Source organism: Pyrgilauda ruficollis, unplaced genomic scaffold (genome assembly GCF_017590135.1).
Source record: "Pyrgilauda ruficollis isolate IOZ18807 unplaced genomic scaffold, ASM1759013v1 scaffold48, whole genome shotgun sequence".
Taxonomy (NCBI): domain Eukaryota; kingdom Metazoa; phylum Chordata; class Aves; order Passeriformes; family Passeridae; genus Pyrgilauda; species Pyrgilauda ruficollis.
The window spans coordinates 121,410-134,927 of NW_024526377.1; the positions used below are offsets into that span (position 1 = coordinate 121,410).

General features: G+C 49.6%; 1 protein-coding gene across 1 annotated transcript; it reads left to right on the top strand.

The window, feature by feature from the left end:
- Positions 1-182: 182 nt before the first annotated feature.
- On the top strand, positions 183-12,911 carry LOC121360006 (CCN family member 2-like). The gene is made up of 5 exons (XM_041479450.1): positions 183-305; positions 5,734-5,947; positions 9,781-10,032; positions 10,920-11,128; positions 11,330-12,911. The coding sequence occupies exons 1-5, from the start codon at positions 243-245 to the stop codon at positions 11,639-11,641; spliced, it is 1,050 nt and encodes a 349-aa protein (XP_041335384.1). The 5' UTR covers positions 183-242; the 3' UTR covers positions 11,642-12,911.
- Positions 12,912-13,518: the final 607 nt, after the last annotated feature.

Sequence of the window (13,518 nt, forward strand, 5' to 3'; positions counted from 1 at the left end):
AGCGGTGGCAGCCCCGTAACCGCCGGAGCCGCAGGAATCCACCCGCGTTCCCTGGAATTTGGGCATTTTTTGTTGCACCCTTTGGGGCTCGGTTCCAGCCTGTCACGCAGCGCGGGGCCCGCCCCTTCCAGAGGATATTTAAAGAGAAGCTGATGTACAGCTTGCTCCAGAGAGACGGAAAACTCCGAAGGGGTGGGAGGAGGTGGCCGGCAGCCTGATCCCTGCCCCTGGCAGTGCTCGGGATGCCTGGTAACCTGCAGACAGCGACCCGGACCCTGCTCCTACTCCTCCTTGCCGCTGGCTGGGTACGTACGGCCCTGCAGCAGCGCTGCCTCGGCACTGCTGCTTCTTGCTTCCATGCATGGGAGGGCTTTGGGCTGAGAGACTCTTCCTGGCTGCCGCTGCTCCTGAGTTTCCGAGGGAAGCTGGGCTGGGAGCAGAGTGATGCAGACGTCCTGGGTAACTAAACCCCACTGGGGGCTGCCCCGTGTAACGGGTGTCATCCACGGGTCTCAGAGCTCCTGGCACATGGGATGGGTTTTGTTTCCTCCTACTCCTGGAAGCCAGAAATCAGCTCTGGTCTAGAAGCGGGAGAAGAGAGCAGAGAAAGGGGAAATCAGTGAGTTTGTCATTGCAAAGAGTAACAGTCTCATATCCCGATTCCTTACCATCACCATCCTTCCCCAGCTGGCACTGAATCCACTCATATGCTCCCAAAAGCAGTGATCCTGAGGGGAAAATTAGACTGCATCAGCTCCAGAGCAGGATTTGTGCCTGTTTTCCTGTTAATACAAGTTCTTGAGAGAGCAGCTGATTCCTCTTAGGACATTTGAGTGCTGTTCTCATGTCAGCAGCATCAGGAATGTCACTGCCATCATTAAATTGCTGTAAGTGCTTTGTGGCTCAATGAAACTCGGTTCACAGAACCCCTTGCAGGGCTTGTGGTGAGAGAGGCAAGCAGCTCCTGGTTGGTGAGGTCTGTTGGACTGCTCCTAGCAGTACTTAGTGTGTGCCAGTCCCTTTTCTGCCAAGAGCATGAACTGGGCTGCAATCTAAGGGAAACAGCTGCCATTTAGGGTGGGCGTCTTGATTCTTACTCTGGCTCAGCTGTGGCTGCACCATGTAGCTCATGTAAACAATAACTAGCAATCCCACCACTGTGACTCTTGGTCACCACTCTAAGACAGGTGATTTTCCTTAAACCTCAATGCCAAATGCTCAGAAATGTGACTTTTGACTTTCTTTGAGCATTAGGTTGGATTCAATGACCTTTGATGTCTTTTCCAACCTTAATGATTCTGTGATGCTTTGTGGATTAAGGCAGAAAATGAGAGCTGTTACTTCTGAATCTCTCTCCTGTGTTGTTCAGAGGTGGGAGTAGCTCCAGGATTACTGTGAGCTGTGTTTAGGCTCATCCTGGGCCGGTGTCTGTATCCCCATGCTCTGTCTGTGAAGGGGGTCCCTGGTTCGTGTCTCTCCAAAGGAGCTGTTTTACAATGTGCTGCAGCAGCTGTAGGAAGGCATCTTTAGAGCCTGAGATGGAGAGAGAGTAGGGGTTATCCACAGTCATTTGGAGTTTGAAGGATGAATAGCTGTGTTTTGGCTGCTTAGTCTTGGAGCACTTAAAGAACCAGCTGAGTGTTTATTATATCACCTCTACCATGCAGCATTAACCTCTGGCTCCCAAAGCTCTTTGCAAACACCCAGCTCAGCTGAAAATTCACCTTTTCCTGCCCTCTGAGTGCAGTCATGAGCCCAAACACATTTTAAAACATCCTCTTTGGTTTGGCTACCTTAGCTGGTTCCCCGGGCTCCTGTGGACATTAGTCAGGAATGAGAAATCCAGACAGTGCCACAGACCTGCTGCAGTGATGGGAGCTCATATTGCAGCACTCATGCCCTCCAAAGGGTGCAGGGAAAGAGGTTTTATGTAAATATGAAGCAGGAAGAACTCAGAATTCTCAGTTTTTCTTACCTGCAGGTAACTGGGTTTGGTTCTGGCAGTTGGGAGGGAGCTTGTTCTGGCTTGTCAGCTGAGCAGACAGCTCTGGGGAGTCAGAGGTGGAGCACACAATGGAGTGGAGCAGAGCAGGGGAATCCTCTGGTCTGAGTGTTGGCACTTTTGGCATGGCTTGGCCATTACTCAGGGGTTCTGGAGGTCCCACAGCTTCACACACAGTGTTTGTGATGGATGCAAGAGCTGTCAGAAAAGCCAGGAGAGCCAACATTCCAGGCTTTAGAACCTTCTGAAATCCATGGCCTTGATCTCTTGTTCTGTTCTGCTGCTCTCAGAGTTCACAGAAATGCTCTGCAATCCTCAGCAGAAGCCAGGTCAAGGTTGTAGTGAACTTCAAGTCAGGAGCACGCCCAGTGAAGGTAGAAGTGAGTTTTGGGGCAACCCTTTCTGCAGAGGTGTGGATGTGACAGCCTGGTCAGAGAGTGAGGAAACTAGACAAGTTTTCCCAGAACTGGCTTGTGAGACTTTAGGGAGTTGAAGATAAACAATGATAGCTTATAATTATAAATTATAAGCTATAATTATAGCTTACAATTATAAACAGGATTCTCTGAGCTGAATCCCTCTGGATCCAGGTGAGTGGCAGGTTATGTGGAAGTGCTGGGCTTTGTGTTACTTTTGGGTCTGCAACAAAGCCCTGAATTCCAATCCTGGCAGTTCTTGGGAACAGTTCTTTGGGGCAGTTTTAGCACAGTTCTTTGGGCAGAAGAATGAGAAGAAGCTCTTGGGAAGAATGCAGGGTGAAGGGTGCTCCATGCAAAACCAATATAATCCACTATTCAGCCTCTCTGAAAGAAAATTCAGTAATGGAGGGCTCAAGGAAGTTGGTTGAACGTTGACTTTTTCCCAGCTATTCCCCACTTGAGAGCCTCCCTAGCCAGGCAGTTTTTCAGTGCTCTGGCTGTTGGGTGTGTGTGAGCCAAACCCCATTCCAGCTCATTCCCTCCTCTACCAAGCCTAGGAGAGCATCAGGAATTATAAATAGCTCGGGCTCACTTTGTTAAGCAATAAAACCAGCAAACAGGAGCCCCAACACCTCCTGGGCAATGGAGGGAGACACATCTGAGCAACTGGTGGGAGCATCCGGGAGTATTTAGAAGGGTCCTGAAAATCATGATGAAATTGGGCTTTTGAGCTGATGGCTGGGGGAGCTGAGGTACAGCATAGGTGGGTGCAGGGTTACCAGCTGGTCTCTGATACAACAGATCTGAATCCAGATGTTCTCCTGCTGAAAAGCAGCTGTGATACAATGAGAAAGTGAAGCTGCTGTGACAAAAGGTAAAACCAGGTGGGCTAGTTTATGTGGGTGAGTTATTAAGGAAATAACTAGTGCCAGCAATGGTTAATGAGGGTGGGAAAGAAAAAATACAGAATTGTAGAATCATGGAATGGTTTGGGTTGGAAGGGATCTTGAAGATCATTCAGTTCTATCCCCCCGTCATGGGCAGGGACACCTTCCACTAGGCCAGGTTGCTCCAAGCCCTGTCCAACCTAGTCTTGGACATTTCTAGAGGTGAGACAACTCAGTTAGTTTTAAAGCTGTTGCATTCTCTTATCCCCAGAGAGCTTGGTTGGGTTTGCATTTCAGCAGGAGAGCTATTTTGGGAGTGTTTCTTTCTATGGCCTGTGGCTGACACTGCATTGGAAAATGCTTGTTATCATTATTTTTTCTTAAGTGCATGGATTACATCTTAATATAGATCCCATGTTAGGAATGCTTTGTCTCTTGAGTGATCTCATGCACCCACTCCAACTCATCTGGGACTGAATAACATGTTCCTTGGCAGCTCCAGCAGCTGGAACTAGAAAAAAGTAGGGAAGATTTCTGTATTTTTAGTTCTTTTAATGCACTTCAGCAGCTGGGAATTGATTCCTGGGACATGCCAGGTTCTGGTGAGTGGCTCCAGGACAGTTGGCTGGGAAGAGCTGGGCTGCAGGCTGGAGAGGCTTGTCTCCAAAATTCTTAGTGCTAGGAGTTATCCAGGAGAATTATGCTGATTCCTGCTGAGCAGGAAGACTCTGGAAAGACTCACCCCTTGGGACCACCAGAGGGAGTGGCTGGAGCTCTTTCAGGAGTGGTTTAGATGGATATTAGGAGAAGGTTCTTCCCCTGGATGGTGCTGGGCAGGCTCCCCAGGGAATGGGGCACAGCCCGAGGCTGCCAGAGCTCCAGGAGTGTTTGGAAAACTCTCAGGCACAGGGTGGGGTTGTTGGGGTGCCTGTGCAGGGACAGGGGTGGTACTCCATGATCCTTGTGGGTCCCTCCCGACTTGAGATATTCCATGACTTTGAGGGAATTTTTAGCCCAATCCCAGTCCCACAGTGCTGTATTGGTGACACAGCTGTACAAAGATTGGCACATTCTCACCCCACATGAACTAAAGTCAGAGCAACAGTCAAAAGAGCTGGAAAAGTTTTCCTACTCTGACTGGTGACAGACACAATATCCAAGGAAGCTATTTCACAGGTGAGGGCTGGATGGGATCTGACAGTGCAAACAGACCCATAACGAGATCGAGATATACTTTTTGACCTGGTCAAGGTGTGTCCCTCCCTCCCTGCTGTCCCCAAGGCTATTATCAGCTCAGCTGCTGCTCTCCTGGGGTGACAGCAGAGCTGTGAGGGGTCTGCCTCATTGTATGCTTCCCTCTCCACCCTGCTCACAGCATTGCAGAGTGTTTTGGTGGCATCATTCACGTGCCAGGGTTGTGTCAGGGTGGGAGCTGAGCCGTGTCCAGAATAGTGGAGTGGTGCATGGAGTGGGGCAAGGGGGAGTGTGGATGGGTGGGATCTGAACAGTAAAGCAGGCTGGAGCTGGCAGTGATGTTTCTGAGGAGGTTTCAGAGGATCTCTAGAGACCACATGTTCTGCACTGTTCACAGTCAGGGTGTTACATCTTGCCCAAATCTGGGCACAGCCAGAGCTGAGCTGGTGCTCTTGCTCTGAGCTGATGCAGGACAGGGATGGCACACACTCATTGACTGGGATGCTGGACCCATCTGGGTTTTCCAAAGCAGGTAATCCTGCTTCAGCTGTAGCCTGGTCTCTGTTTGGTGTCTGAAGTGTCATGAAGCCAAGGGTGGCTTTCAAGGGCTGTCCAGTGAAGTGCTGCCAAAGGGGGGCATCTGTGCACTCACAAGGTCCCAGGGAAGGTTGGTTATGCTGTGTTCCTTGGAAAATGGAAAGGAGAGGGCACATGTAATAAGGAAGAAAACATGAGATGCAGGGGATAAAATGAAAATTGCCAGCTTCTGGGTTGGTTTTCAGCATCCCCACAGTCCCACTGCCTGGCTTTGGGCAAGTTCTGTTGCTGTGCACATTGCTTTTTCAGCTTCCACTGGGCCTGACGCTGGTGCAGAGGCTTTGATGGTTGTCCTGTGTAAAATTTGGAATTCCTTGCTGTTAATGATTACTACTTTATTGCTTCCAGGGAGGGTGAGCAGTGCAGGGGACTCTGAGCTACCGCTTGTCCTGTTTGTTTTGGATCTGCTTCCAAGAGGCATCTTTTTTCTTTTTTTCCCTTAAGCTCCAGATGAAACAAGAACGAGGAAAACATGAGTCCTGCAAGTCACTGGGAGCTGCATATACCCCTCTGCAGCAGGGCTGCTCCCCCTCTCTTCTGGGGTATCTGTGCTTTCAGCAGAGCCATGTTTTTTCTCTCCCTGTCTGGCTGCCTTGCAATGGACTCATTCTCTCCATGGCTTTTTGCCTTCCAGGTAGAATCACAGGCCTGCACGTTCCCATGCCAGTGTCCCTCCCAGGCTCTGCAGTGCCCTGCGGGTACCAGCCACGTGTGGGATGCCTGTGGCTGCTGCAAGGTGTGTGCCCAGCAGCTGGGCGAGCTCTGCTCCTTGCACAGGCCCTGTGACCATCACAAGGGACTCTACTGTGACTTCTCAAAAATCAACAGAGGCAGTGGGATCTGCTTAGGTGAGAGCTGCAGGTTCTGTCCCTGTGTGTTTTTTCTGTGGTGCCTCCCCAGAACACCCATCAGAATTTCCTTGGTGCTTCATCCAGTGTCCTGCTGGGAGATCAGTGCCAGCCCTGGGAACAGCAGATCCCCTGGCACACACACAGCTGGCTTCTCACGGCTCCAGCGAGGCATGAATGGGGCTGTGGGACTCTCCTCTGTTCTGTGACATCCTCAGGGGACATCCTCTACCTTTTGGGCAGATATCAGCAGTCTGAGCTCTTACTGAAAGTACTTTTCCTTGGAATATCCTACCCCAAATCCCTCTGCCTTGTGCCAGGGATGGGTGTTCTGCACTTGGCTGCTTCTATGCAAGAGGCAAAGCATATTTCTGGTCATAGCAAGTGGGTGGGAAGAGCTGAACAGCTGCTTCACCACATTGTATCTGTGTGGAACATGAGAATTCCAGAGTCAGGTAATGCAAATGCAGAAACTGCTTTCTGTTGTGACACCTCTTTTCAGCTAAAAAAGAATTTTTTTTTTAGCAGTTCCTTCTGAAGCAAGCAGAAATTGTTTTGGTCTAGAGGAAAATAAAGTATTTCTGCAACCTCCTGGTCTTTGTATAAAAATAAGACTCCTCTGCCCCATCTCTGACAGGAGCTGTCATTTTTTTTCTTAAATTCGAGCTTTTCAGAATAATTAGGAAGACCTAAGAGTTGGCAGTTTATTGTGAGTACTTAGGGAAATGTTTGGCCACAACACTGGATGTCTCTGGAAATGATCCAGCACCAACCAGAGACAGATCTTAGTATCATGGAATGATTTAGCTTGGAAAGGATCTTAAAGCTCTTCTTGAGCCACCCCCTGCCATGGGTGGGGACACCTTCCACTATCCCAGTTTGCTCCAAGCCTCGTTCAGCCTGGCCTTGGACACTTCCAGGAATGGGGCAGACACAGCTTCTCTGGGCACCCTGTGCCAGGGCCTCAACAGCCTCACAGGGAAGAATTTATTCTCAATATCCCGTTTATCCCTAGCCCTTGTCTAAATGAGTCTAACTTGTTGGTGTTTGTTCCTTCAGGAAGTTTTTACAAGTTACTTAATTTTCTTTCCCCAATTTTGGGGATTTTTGGAAGCCATGTGAGCTCCTGGTACTTTCTGCAGATATTGAGACACCTGAGAGTTGAGGATTGAAGCTTAATAAGGCAAACACAGGTGTGATGACATCCAGCAGGTGTGAGCTCCATGCTGCCTCATTCCAAATGGGGTTGAGGTGACTGTTTGTGGAGGAAAGGTAGCAAAATCACAGGAACAATTTCCTTAGGAATGTGGGAGACACCATTTCAAAATCTCTCCATGAAGCCTTGAAATCCTTCTAATAAAGGTGCTTTGTATTCACCAGACATCCAGGTTTGATCCAAACATTTTGGAGAGAGAGTCCCAGATCCTGCTGTGGAGGAAATCAGACTTGCAGACACAACTGTCCTTCCTGATTTTAAATAAGAAATTAAGCTTTTCACAGCAGAAACTGCAGTGAACACAGGCCAGGATTTATTTCTAAAATGGGCTGAGGATTTGGGCCATAATATCCTTGGGTGATGTTTCTATGATGTCCACATGGATCTGTTGGAAGATGGGGGATTTTTGAGGCAGTGAAGGAAGCTGGAGGAGTGAATCAGAGGAAAGGAAGGATCAATGTTTTGACTTAAGTTTATCCAAATAAGCAGATGTGTTGGAAGGAGAAAGGAGCTGAGGTGTCATGGGAAAAGTGTCTCAGTTGAGATCAGTCTGTAGGCTGTATTGGGAGAGATGGGAAGGGAACCATCAGAGGGAAACTTATTTTATATTTGTGTAATATTATCGCATTCCACATATTTCAGAGGAATCCTTTCCTTCCTGCAGTGACCTCAGAGTATCAGAAAGGTAGAGAGGATCCTGTAGTAAATCTAAAGTAGGGGTCCTGCAGGTGATAGGGCGTGCAGGGAGCTGTAGAGCTTTATAGAGCAGCTCTTTCAGCGGTGCCATTTCCCCTGAGGAAAAGGGCAAAAGTCTCCTTGGCTGGACTTGGTGTTTGGGTGTGGGTGGTGCCAGCAGAGCCAGGGAATGGAGAGGTTCATCACTTAACGGGTGCTGTCTTTTGGAGCCTTAATGGGAGCAGGTCAGTGGGAAAGGGAGGTCATGAAGGGTAATGAAGGGTACAACAGAGCGATTGAGTTTGGAAAACACAATCAACCCCTGGAGCAGGCTGCTGTTCTTTGGGAGGGGAGGGAGGAGAGGGAACAGCATGATCCGCTCACCGGGATGGAAGAGAGTGTTTAAAAATAAGTATGAATGGTTGTATAGAGGGAGGGTGGATGGATGGCTTCCACTTTGATGGAAAAAGTGAGATTTTCAAATGTCAAAGTTGGAGCACAGGAATATTTTTGTCCCAATGACATTGTAAAGAGTTGCAAGATGAAATGCACGTCTTGATAGGAACAGTCCAGAAGGATTTGTGTCCCCTCAAGGGATAGGGATGGGATGGAAAGAGATTCTTACTCCATGTCTGATTCAAACACTTTCTGTCTAAAACAGTGTCCCCCAGGTGAGCAGGCCTTATGGGAAAACAGATAAGGTTTCCTGGGAAGCCTCCACAAGCAGTCAAAAATCTCTCCTTTTGGTAACTTCCCCATAGAGGTTTGCATGGATTTTTAATTTTTTTTTTTTTAAGGTTCAGGATTGCAGAAAACAGCAGCTGCTGAAAACTGTCCAAAATCAAGATCTCTGTCCTGTGAAAACTCTGAGATTTTAACATTTAATTTCAGGCTAAGAGAAAAAAATATATTAAACATAAAATTAAAAAAAATAATATATAAACATACATATAAGTATTTTTTTAAAACCTCAAAACTTTCCATGACTTATTTAGAATACTTATTTGGCTGTGTTGAAACTTTCCCTTTCCACTCTATCAAAATATTTCATCTTGATCTTTATAGTATCAAAATAATTACCAGAGCAAAATGCTTCCCTCTATGGATACTATCCCACAAGTATTTTGGTTGAGCATAAAGGAAATCTTCAAATGGTTCAGTTGGTTCTTCTTGAAAACATTCTTGATCTTAATCAGGTAAGAGATTTCTGCAGGAAAGCTTCCACTGGGAAAGTTCTGGCTAATGCAGTCATAAGAACTGGAGAGCGTTGTTGCGCCTGCAGAGTAAAGGTTGCTGCTCTGTGTCAGATATTGTTGAGTGTCCTTTTTTTTTGCCCATTTAAGTTTTATTGGGAAGGAGACAGAGACTGGTAGGAGGTCTGGAGATGAGAGATCCAGAGATCAGAAAGGAGAGAACTGGAAAAAATTGGGGCTGGAGGGAGGAAGAGATTTGTGCATCACAGAGGGGCCAAAAAGGTCATGAGCCCAAAGTGTCATTTTCATTTGTAGGTACCATTTGCATGGGGGAACCAGCCATTCTCAGAAGAGCGTTGCCCATCGGTATCCCAGGAGTATCGAGGAGCAAAGCCATGCTCACATGCCATGTTAGGAATCTGTCTCGCACAGCACCACTGAGCGGTTACTCCGAGCTGGTTGGGAAGAACTCTGACAGAGAAATAGGCTTTTTACAGGCACCAAAGACAAAATCATGCTTAGTAGCTCATCCAAGTAGAAACAATATTTTTCTAGAGAGTTTTGGAAGGACCAGCACTGAAAAATCAGTGTCAGGAATAGCCTTGGGTCCAGGGAGGCAAATATGATATATCCAGCACTGGGATGGCAGAGCAGGGGAGGGGCTCTGTCCCTCCTCAGGAGCTCTGTGTCCCCAAGGCAGGGTTTCAGCCTTCTGCTTACTCCTCCTTCTCCTCCTCTTCCTCCCCCAGCTCATGAGGGTGCGACATGTGACCTGCTGGGCAAGATCTACCTCAACGGGGAGAGCTTCCAGCCCACGTGCAAGCTGCAGTGCATCTGCATGGACGGGGCCATCGGCTGCATCCCACTCTGCTCCGATGACCTGCGCCTGCCGTCCCCAGAGTGCCCCAACCCCCGGAGGGTGAAGTTCCACAACAAGTGCTGTGAGGAGTGGGTGTGTGAGGAGGGCAGCGAGGATAACCGCTTTGGAACAGCCATGGCAGGTCAGTGGGGCACATGGGATGGGGCCAGGAGCTGTTTGCTGGGGAAGAGGGGTGGATCTGGAGCACTGGCTGGTTTGGGGCTGGTGGTGGCTTTATGCATCATCATGATTGGGTGAATACCAAGTGTTGGGTTCCAGAGCTAAACACTAGGTCTAACCTACTCAGCTGCTCTATCACTCTCCTTCCCAGCTGGACAAGGGGGAGAAAATAAATGGAAAGTGACTTGTAGGTTGGAGATAAGGCAGTTTACTAAAGCAAAAGTGAAAGTTTGTATGTGCACAAGCAAAGAGAAAAAAATAGATTTATTCCTTACTTCCCATCATCAAGTGGTGTCCAGCCACTTCCCGGGCAGCAGGGCTTCAGCACGTGGAGCAGTTGCCTGGAATATCCCTGTGGTGAATTTGGGTCAGCTGTCTTGGCTGTGTCCACTCCCAGGAACTTGCCCACTCCCAGCCCCTTGATTGCGGGGAGAATGTTGGAGAAATATCACTGATGCTGTGCCAACCCTGCCCAGCAGTAGCCAAAAACACTGGTGTGTTACCAACACCTTTCCAGCTCCCACTGCAGAGCACAGTGCTGGAGTGGCTGCTCTGGGAACATCAGCTCCAGCTCAGCCAGATCCAATACAAAGTGAAACCTCAGTGGTGCTATGGGAAAGCTCCTGTGTCCTGAAGTGTCACAGCAGACCTGTCTGAAGCTGGGCTATGTAGGAAATGGCTCCTGCCCACCTGCATCCCCTTCCTGCTGAGAGGCCGAGCATCTCATGGGATGGGCCAGACCTTTGCTGATGATCCTGAAGTGTTAAACTGAGTTAGGATCAGCCACGGAGCTACCACTCTTCGTCCAAAGCCCTGAGCCTTGCCTTGTGTCTCTTCTTCATGGCTCAGTTTTCAGGGAGGATCCCGCTCACAAGCCGGAGCTGAACAACCTGCAGGAGAACTGCCTGGTGCAGACCACAGAGTGGAGCATGTGCTCCCGGAGCTGCGGAATGGGCATCTCCACCCGTGTGACCAACAACAACCCCCAGTGCCGCCTGGAGAAGGAGACCCGGCTCTGCATGGTCCGGCCCTGCAACTTCTCCATGGAAAAAACCAAGGTACGGTGAGGTACGGTGCTGGAAGAGAGGGGACACAGCACCCCAAATGCTGGGGACAGCCTTGGGAATGATCCTGGCTCACAGGGTTTGCTCTGTGCTTCAATTTCCTCTGTGTCCCATTGCCCAGCGATGGGGTCAGAGCACAGGCCTCAGTGCATCTTTCCTCTCATGTCCATGGTAGTTCATCTGCTCTCTCCCTAGAAGGGGAAGAAGTGTGTGCAGACCCCAAAGCAGCGCCAGAGCCTCCACTTTGAGTTTTCGGGATGCACCAGCACCCGCTCCTACCGGCCCCGGTTCTGTGGCAGCTGCTCGGATGGGCGCTGCTGCACCCCGTTCCTGACCAGCACCATGGACGTGGAGTTCCGCTGCCCCGAGGGGGACTTCTTCCAGAGGAAGATGATGTTCATCAAGATGTGCTCCTGCCACTACGACTGCCCCCGAGACAATGACATCTTCCTGGCCACGTATCACCGTTGGATGATCGGAGACCACATCAAGATTGAGCAGCAATAGCCTTGTATTGCCAGATCTGAGGTGTGCAGGAGGACTCTGCAGTGCTTTTGTGGCTGCGTCCTGGCCAATGCAGCCTCTTCCCTTTCTGTGAGGGGCTGTGCCTTCCACAGCAGCACCGTTCACACCAGTGGTCCCTGTGGTTTTCCCAACGAGCTGAGGGAGGAGCCCCAGCTGCCCCAGCCCCCTGACTCCCACCCACAGTGGTGCAAAGGAACCAGAAACAGGCTTGAGCTACAGACTTGTCCCTCTGGCCAGAAGGGATAGTGGATCAAAGTCATGTGGCTCCCGCCTGTCTCCAGCCCAGAGCACAATTCCTGATTCAGATTCTGAGAATACTTCCAGCATTAACTGGGGGTGGACCAGTCTGCCAGACCTGTGTCCCCTGAAGGTGCTGCTCTGGGCAGCTTTTAGTGCCTTGATGAGCATTTCATAGAACCATGGAGTAGTTTGGGTTGAAAAGCACTTTAAAGCTCATCTCGTTTCAACCTCCTGCCAGGGACAGGGACACCTTCCACTAACCCAGGCTGCCTCAAGCCCCATACAGTCTGGCCTTGGACACTTCAGGGATGGTGCAGCCACAGCTTTTCTGGCAATCTGTGCCAGGGCTTCACCAGCATCACAGGAAGGAATTTCTTCCTAATCTTGTCAGAAATGGCTCTGGGGTGAGAGAGAGACTGAACCTCACAAGCTCACACATGCACAGTGAGGCTGCAATTGTTTCAGCTCTGGAGTCTTTGCTCTGGATGTTTGTAAGTAGGAGGAACACTGTTCAACTCCAGTCTCCCTGGAGATTTTAAGGTACTGGCAAGAGAAATTCTCCTATTTGTAAATGGAGCAGATCCCTTCTGGAGTTACTGGGGCAATGCCATGGGGAGCTCTTGGCACAGGTGTCTCCAGCAGTGGGATTTCCTCCTGGCCACAGACCTGGGAGAGTCTCTCTGCCAGGAGAGGACCCCATTGCCAGCCCACAGCTCCAGGAAAGACCACCAGCAGCCAGTGTCAGTGTTATGTCCAGCAGCACATTGGCAGCTTTGTGGGACTGCTAAGGTCTTGTCAGGTGTGGAAAAATCTTCTGATTTTTAGCAGAAACATCCAGGTACAGGACCTGATGCTGGTTCTTAAGTCATCCTTGCCTATCACCATTGGAAGTCATGAAGAATTTCTGTTCCAGCCAGGCAGGAGCAGTAGCCCCAAGGCTTCACCTCACCATATCTTCCTACTCCAAATTAGAGCCTGTTGCGGTGCGTTTTGAGGTGGGGGCACCCCGGGGATGGCCTGATGCCAAGGGACATTCCCAGCTGTCCCCAACTGCTGCCCTGAATTTCCAGACTGCTGACACACCAGTTCCATCCCAGCCTCTGTTCTTTCTCTCGGCCTGCAGCAGCTCATGAGTCTACACCCTACTGTAATCAATTTGTACTGTAAATAATTTATCTGATGTTGTTTCTAAGGCCCTTGTACAGTTCCAGAATCCTATTGGTACAGCCCTGCTCAGGCTGTTACCCCTCTCTGAGCATCTCTCCTGCCATTCATACAGTTGCTGAGTCTCAAACCATCCTGAGGTTGCACTTTACTCAATGCTAATAAATATCTCTATTTTTTATATCTCTGAACTCATCCCTTTGTGTGAGGCTCCTGCCTGGTTCCTCTGCTGACCTTTCCCCAGTGCTGGGACCTTCTGGAGAGTTGATGGCTGGGTGCTGGAGGGGAGGGGGTGACAGGGGGCTCTTTTCCTGTTCCCAAATAGCAGCAGGATTGATGTTCGTGTTTCACAGACACCTCTGCAGCCCTGAAAACACAGCTCCTCCCTCCTCGGCGTGGAGGGGGACAAGCAGAGCCCCCCTCTGCCTGCTGAAGGACCCACAAGTCCTTAATAC

Coding starts and splice junctions, on each gene's coding strand:
- LOC121360006 (XM_041479450.1), top strand. CDS start 243: ATGCCTGGTAACCTGCAGACAGCGACCCGGACCCTGCTCCTACTCCTC. Junction 10,033..10,919: donor CTTTGGAACAGCCATGGCAG/GTCAGTGGGGCA, acceptor TTCATGGCTCAG/TTTTCAGGGAGGATCCCGCT. Junction 11,129..11,329: donor TCTCCATGGAAAAAACCAAG/GTACGGTGAGGT, acceptor CTCTCTCCCTAG/AAGGGGAAGAAGTGTGTGCA.